Here is an 8109-nt window from a genome sequence, read left to right as displayed (position 1 = left end):
GAATAGTTAGAAAAAGCAGCTTTTATAGCAAAAGCGAAGAATATCCTTATAATTAACAAACCCTTCTAATTTAATAAAGGGATAATCGCGCTATTAACCGATAATTCGATTAATTTAAGGCAAAAAGGATAAGCTAAGAAGTTACGATATATTAAGACTACTAAACCTAACCTAAAATAGCAATATATCGAATAACGCGCTAGAAGGGCGTATATTGCGTTAATTTGCTAACCCGAGGCCTGTTTCGATTTATCTACTACTACCTAATACTAAGACCCCTTGCTAAAAGCGATAAAAGTACTAAATCAACGGATTCGATAGTAAATAGAATCGCCTAACCGAGGAATAACGTTTATCCTACTCGACCTTATAATAGCTAAGCTATTCGTTTTCGTTAATAGGTTGTTTGCTAATAACTATGACCTTTCCTCTTAATTAGGGTTTCTAATCATCCTAGCTAACGATACTTCCTCTAATAGTAATAACGGAGAATTTACGATTTACGGTAACCTTGTTTATTATAGCTCGTAGCATATTAGCGTTAGAGATCTATAGGATAGTCGCTAGCGTCGATATAGCCTACGCCCTCGCTATAACCCTAGCGATAATTACTAACTACCTTAACCTACTAACGATTTAGATAGTTGTCTATACCGATTCTTATTCGCTATACGAGTGTCTCGTAAAGCTAGGTACTACTAAAGAAAAGTGTTAGAAGTATAAGTATATTATACTTCTATTTTACTTATTTATCCTATTTAGTCTTATCTAAGACTTAGTAGGACTTACAAAAGTAACTAGCTAAGAATGGCTGCTTGCTAGTTTAAACATATGATATTCAGATCCCTATGGAATACTCTCTTTAACCTTATCTAAAAGTCTATTTAGTTAAAGAAGATTCTAGTCTGATTTATAAGCTGCTTTATAAGCTAGTTGACGTATATACTTACGTATACTAAACCTAGCTTATAGCTTCCTATATTAGCTATTATAGGCGACGTTATACTACTATATAACTAGCCTAATTCTCTCCCTTAGCTAGCTATTAGTTCCTCAACCAACTCAGCTTCAATATAAGCCTATACATTCTTTACTATTAAAGCCCTACTTCATAAGTACAAGTTCCCTTACTCTAATACCCTGTTATAAGGATATCGTACTATCTACGAGATTTTTACCTACCGTTCCAACAAAAAGCGACTTATGATCGATATCATAGCGTTAAGATAATCGTACAAAAGACGAGAACTATAAGAAATTCGTTAGATTAATAGCGAAGACAACCTTGCTAATACCCTTACGAAGAGCAAACTAAATCAAGCCTTCGAGAGATTTGTTAATAGCAATACGATAACGATACGTATAGAGGGATAGGTAACAAGACCGTAACTACGGGAGAAAGTAGGGATAGGAGGCCGAATTAACGAGGAGACGGAACTATATAGGGATAACGTATTCTAACCGCTTCAACACTATAAAAAGAGAGTTTCTAGTATTGCGATAGTTAGAATACGGAGTCGTATAGCACTTCCAGCCATACGCCTGCCAGGCTGAGAGGCCCAAGCCTCCCAGACCTACGTGACAGGCCAAGGGGGAATATCCCTACCTTCTAGTTAATAACACTACTTTTAACTATCATAAACCATCGATTAGAACTAATTTACTATTATTTGTTATTAACGAATGGAATTCCGTTTTACCCCCTATGAAACCTATAATACTATCCGTTAGAAGCCTATTAAAGGTAAAAAACCTATAACTAGTAATCCTAAACTAGATAAGACTATCGTTAAAAAAGCGATAATACCTACTAATATATATCTTATATCTCCGCTACTAGAAAACCTATTAGAGACTACTACTATACTATATAATAACGACAACGAATTCGTCGCCTCCGTAGAAACAATAGAAACTAATTACTAGGACCCTGATTCCCTCTCTACGATTGTTAAGGAAGCAACAAGTCAGCCGGCAGAGTCTTCTCGACCTTGCCGCGCCTTAGCCTAGCAACTACCTAGTTACTACTAAGCCGCTAGTAGCATACGCTCCTATACTAAAAAGACCTTCCTATCTACTAATATTCTAGCTTTACTAACTTCTTGTTAATTCTCTATCAGCATGCTTTCTACTACTACCTTTTCGAAAGTCCTACCTGACGGCGTAGCGATTCCGAAGTCTTACCGCAAGGCGTAAAAAAGCCTATAGTAGCCTTAGTAGGAGCAAGCCTTCGAACGAGAGATAACTTAATTTATAGAAAAGAGGGTTTACGAAGTTGTTTACCTACTACGTAACGCTAAAGTCTTGCCTAGCAAATAGGTATATAATATTAAAACAAATAAAAATAACGAAATCGTACGCTATAAGGCTTAATATATAGTTTATAGAAACTATAAGAAAGGTAACTAGTTATTATAAGAGGTTTATACTATAGTTACCTCTACTACCGCTACCTAACTCTTCTTCGTAGTTATCATACTTCTCGATCTCGAATACGAAGTATATAATTTCGATACTACCTTCCTAGCCGCCTCGATTCTAGAAGGGGTTAAGGTATACGTCCAGCCTCCCGCTAGCTACGCTACCAAAGACAACAAGGTATAGTTACTATATAAGGCACTCTATAGCTTAAGAAAATCACTACTCTAGTAGTTTCGTCTTATCAAAAGCGAAATAGAACGAATTAGCTTTACTACTATTAATAAGGAGGTTTATCTCTTCGTTAACTATAAGATTAAAGCATACGTTCTTATATACGTCGACGATAACGCTATCGCTACTCCTAATAAGCAAGTCATAATAGAAGTTCGTCGTCTCCTCGAAAAGGTTTATTCTCTTAAAGACCTTGGCAAGGCTACCGATTTTCTCGGTTTCTAGATTAAACGCGACAAGGCTGCCGGTAAGATTTTCGTTTCCTAAGCTAAGTATGTAAAAGCAATACTTTAACGATTTAACTTTAATAGTTTAAGTATTGTCAAGACGCTTATAGCGACTACTAACGATCTGCCTATTACCTAGGATAAGAACGAGTACTTGCTTAACGAATAGTAACTTTATATCGAATAGACTAGCTGCCTTAACTTCCTAATAGCTAGAACTCGCGTTAACATAGCCTATACCGTTAGTAAATTGTTATAAGCAAATTTAAAGCCTTCTAAAGCCTATCTTCGTACTATTAAGTACTTATTCCGATACCTTAAAGGCATTGTTTATCTCGGTATTATACTTAGAAGCATCCCTACGATTAATAAGTTAAGGCTTTACGCTGCTATAGATACCTTTTTCGCTAACAACAAGCTATTACGAGTCTCGATAGGTAGTTACGTCGTCTTCCTTGCTAGTATGCCGATTGCTTAGAAGTTAAAGAAATAGACTTTCGTAACTTTAAGTATTATAAAGGCTAAATTTATTAATCTTATACCTATAGCAATTACTATAAAGTAGATTAGACGTTACCTCTCCTAACTACTTAGCAAACCTATTACTATGCCTATTATTATATTTACTAACAATACTAACGGCTATGATAACGTTATAAACCTACTTAACAAGGTATAAACCCGCTATATCGACGTCCGATACAAATAGATTATACAGGAGGTTTATACTACGAAAAGCATCGAACTCCGACTTATCAAAAGCGTTAATATAGCTGCCGATAGACTTACGAAGCTACTAGTTACGGTTAAACACAAGGAATTCGTTCGTTTGTTAAGCATAGCGGAGGGATTAGATTAAGAGGGGGATTTTGAGACTATAAGACTATTAATATTAAGACTTCGGGATTCGGAGGATTTTACGGCCTCCTATTAGCTAGGTTTAACCGGTAATTAACCGAGTTTTCTAATAGTTAAGAACTCCTCGGATTTAGAGGATTTAGGACTTTTCCTGTATTTCCTATTATTCTACTGCTTTTTCGCTGAGGAGTCTGAGAGGGGGTGTGGGTGGCAGGCCTCGCCGGCCCGTCACGTGGGCTGACGGCCGCCACCACTGGTCTTAGCCAGCCTCCACAGCCCTCTAGCCAGTTAGTTAGTTCTTCCACCAACAACACCACTTTTCCCATTCTGAGCGTTCTGTGCTGGTTTCGCCCACATAACCCCTTGTATGTTTGTTAACCGCATTCAAAAGGATTGAAATCACACATTTCGGTGGAACCTCATGCTTCTAGAATGCTCAGTCGTCTTGTACTACTCACTTGTATAGTTTGTTGTGTCTCGGATGGATTTGCGATGAGATGTGGCAACAAGCGTGCATGAAACGTTGGAATCACATTCAACACTCGTCTCATTAAGAGACTACCCTATTTCAGGTACAGTAGTCGAGATGAAAAAAGACTTACGCTGGCGGCCTTACTTTCAGTCAAGCACTGCCATACGCTCCTTGCTCAAGGCCACCAATCTGGTGCAACATTACCCCGTAGAATCAGAAGCGTTTCGATTCTCTTTGGCCCTGGTTATAATGCTTTTGTAAGGCATGGATTATGAACACACGGCCTAAGTGCGGTGAAATCTCTTGCGTCTGTTGAATAAGAAGACATGAGCTATACAAAATGATAAGAAAAGGTGAGCGCCAAAAAAGGGCCGAATTTTGTTCTACAGCCCGACTAAAGCCTGGTAAGAGTGACTTCAAATCTAAATCTAGCGTGAGAGTCGCGGTATTGTCGAGGCATGTGAATTACTGGCGTACATCTTGTGTAGCCTGAAAGCACTTTCTACTATCTTCGGAAACTAGGGAGTCCTAACACGGATAGCCTCTCATACATAAAATATAAGTGTGAGATGCTATTCGCGGTACAATCATCGCTTAAGTGAGGTACCAGCAACCCACCGTTTGACGTGAATGATTACGATATTCAACGTTGTACTAGAGGAACATTACCAGCAGTTCTGAATACTAACGTAATGAGTAAGAGATAGATGCATAGATCGTAATGCAGAAGACCTGTAACAAAAATACCAAGAGTCGCCATGAGGTATCAATGTTGAATCTTCAAAATCCCCGCCAGCGGACAACGAATAGATATTGACCTCATTGGCTCCTCTTCGTCTCTCAAAAGTGAATGCGACGACCTTGCAGCCGTGCATGACTTTAATTGAAATGAATCGAGATCAACGATGGTGGATCACAGGGCATCGATCATCTGCGTGCTGGTCCATGCTAAGACCCATCTAACCGGATAAAGAACATTCAGAAATACCGTAGCAATTGTGAAGGGAAAACACGGCTATAGGGAAGGCCCATGCTTTCTCGTCTCTTTTCTTTTTCCCCGGATCGTCCGAAACAGTACTACGTATACGAAGCTGAAGAGATGCTCAATGCGAATCAGCTAAGATATCTGTGTCCCGAGAGCATGGGCTCTGTACAGGATGACAGTTACGCGGCAATCAACGCCCCCCCAACTTTCTTTCCTTAGGTATGAAGTCTGATGACATGCAAGGGAAGGAGAAAATTTTCAACCTCCTAGGCGGCTTCAATGTTTCTTATTGAATAGTTAGTCCTACAATGGTATCACATAGAATGTCACGACTACCAGATGTCAGAAAGGGTAAAGTGTACGCCATCTCCCAGATTCCCCTGGCTAATCTTGTTTACGTGACCTTGAATTCTAAGGCACCTGGATCCGAGGCTTCAGAGAAGGCCTAAAGAATGAATTCATGTTTATTTGACTTACCTACAGTGATATTCGACTTTGGTTTTCTTTTGGAGAGCGGAAGTGTATGGCACAATAACAACTAAGAGGACAATAGCGTATCTTTATTGCTTATATGGGAAGATGTGCGCGAATAAATTGTAATTGTGCAAACTGGATCATCTACGCAGCATGAAGCGCCAACTTTAATACCATTGTGGAAAACCATGACTGGCGCTGCTGACATACAACACACTAAACTAGTCGTGGAGTACACCAAGCAGTTGATGTGAACAAAGTTGACGAAGTGGTATAGTGTACTAATGTTACTGACCTTCCCCCTCCGCGGAATACATATCCTGAGTTATGTTTGTTGTCATTGCCGAGGTTTGATGAAGTTGGAAATAAGGTAGCCGTATAATCGGGAGAAACAGGGTTCAAGAGCGAATGGCCCGAAGCCTTTACCTCACAGAAATGCAACGGTAGTGGCAATGCCCGAACGATTGTATCTTGGCAGTATTGAGATACAGATAGTCCGCAAGCCTCATGAGCTGCTTAAATCCATCGCAGAATACGCAGATGAAATCACCGGTGATTCGAATGAGACTTATGGCGGTTAGTCTTCCTCATGATGGACGGAGTCGAACATCTAGATGTCTTGGTTCAGGGATGTAATCTAGTCCCAACCTGGCCATGTGCTGTTTTACTAGACGACCGTTGATCTGAACATCGAAAGCGGAATTAAGACATCCGATTGGGTTGGAAAACACAGGCTCGGCATCCAGGATGAAGGGAAGCACAGCTGGTCCGACTGGGCACGAAAACTGTTGAGTGGCACAGGTTGTTGGAGGACGGTCTCAGCCCACGGCAGAGAGCTCCTCAGGTCACTACCTACTGAGGTTGAGTGCGGGGCAAGCTGCAGGGCTCCGGACCAGACCGGAGCCGCTGGCAGCCCCACCAAAACTGATGATTCTGTGCTGTAAGCACTGTGAGGTGCTGCGATAGCGGGCCCATGCCCCTCCTGCGCTGCGCAAGCCCCTCTGCCCCTCCATGAGACAAAGCGCAGCCCACCTCGCGCTGGAGCTTTTGACGTGACCCAACCCTGAGGTCTTTTTACTACTACGACCAAGCTACCGCTCAAAACCTGTCCTGCGTCATTTACATCCAGTCTTGATCTATTCTCCTGAACTGACACTCATTCCCTAAGCTACACCATTTCCCTTCGAACTACCAGATACTATCAATTGCCCATCATGGCTCGCAAGTTCTTCGTCGGCGGCAACTTCAAGATGTAAGTCGGTCCTTTGGCGGAGTCCATGATCTTTGCATGCACACCATTCGGGAGAAATGAAAGAGGGGGAATGGAAGCTCCGGCTCCAGCCAAAACATCACACACTGAACTGACGTCTTTTCCTTATAGGAACGGCACCAAGTCGTCCATCAAGGAGATTGTCAAGAACCTGAACGGCGCCACTCTTGACCCCAACACTGGTATGTGCTTCTCGTCGTCATAATCCCCATGATGGACCGCAGACGAAAAGAATGCGACTGACAATTTACCTGCAGAGGTTGTCGTCTCCCCTCCTGCCATCTACCTCCAGCTCGTCCGCGAGTCTCTCCGCAAGGACATCGAGGTCGCTGCCCAGAACGTTTTCGACAAGCCCGACGGTGCCTTCACTGGTGAGATCTCCGTTTCCCAGCTCAAGGACAACAACATCAACTGGGCCATTCTCGGCCACTCTGAGCGCCGCACTATCCTGAAGGAGTCGGACGCCGTTGTCGCCTCCAAGACCAAGTACGCCACTGAGAACGGTGTTGGCGCCATCTGGTGCTGCGGCGAGAGCCTCGAGGAGCGTGAGGCTGGTACCACCGTTGACGTTGTCAGCAAGCAGCTGGCCGCCCTCAAGGCTGAGGTTTCCGACTGGTCCAAGATTGTCATTGCCTACGAGCCCATCTGGGCCATCGGTACTGGCAAGGTCGCCACCACTGCCCAGGCCCAGGACGTTCACGCCGCCATCCGCTCCTGGCTCGCTAAGAACGTCAGCGACAAGGTTGCTGAGGAGACCCGCATCCTGTACGGCGGCAGTGTCAACGAGAAGAACTGCAAGGACCTGGCCAAGGAGAACGACATTGACGGCTTCCTTGTTGGCGGTGCCAGCTTGAAGCCTGGCTGTAAGCATCCCCCCCAAACTGGTAGTCCAGAGTGTGAATACTAACAAACAATAGTCGTCGACATTATCAACGCCAGACAGTAAACCCCTAAATAGCACATACTTGATGATGATGACCGCTAAAAATGGCCTGATATTGGCCTACGAAGCCCAGGAAACGCCCAAAAAAGGCACTATCTTTGGTAGCTCCTGAGGCGGTAGAAAATAAAATAAAACTTTGAATACCCCAACACAATGCGTTTGCAGTTATAAACGTCCTATGAATGTTGAGATTTTTTTGTATTTTGAGTGCTTAAAGGGGCACACCAC

At 42.6% G+C, this 8109-nt stretch overlaps 1 protein-coding gene across 1 annotated transcript; it reads left to right on the top strand.

Annotated features, from left to right (window-relative positions):
• Positions 1 to 6882: 6882 nt before the first annotated feature.
• Positions 6883 to 7884, top strand: CTRU02_213747 (triosephosphate isomerase; the record flags this gene model as incomplete). The annotated part of the gene is made up of 4 exons (XM_036733304.1): positions 6883 to 6920; positions 7050 to 7120; positions 7196 to 7801; positions 7856 to 7884. 4 exons carry the CDS (start codon positions 6883 to 6885, stop codon positions 7882 to 7884), a joined length of 744 nt encoding a protein of 247 aa, XP_036574995.1.
• Positions 7885 to 8109: the final 225 nt, after the last annotated feature.

The sequence above is a fragment of the Colletotrichum truncatum genome, assembly GCF_014235925.2.
Source record: "Colletotrichum truncatum strain CMES1059 chromosome Unknown Contig_0010, whole genome shotgun sequence".
Classification (NCBI taxonomy): Eukaryota; Fungi; Ascomycota; class Sordariomycetes; order Glomerellales; family Glomerellaceae; genus Colletotrichum; species Colletotrichum truncatum.
Note: the sequence above shows the minus strand (reverse complement) of the source record. Positions and strands in the feature narration are given on the sequence as shown.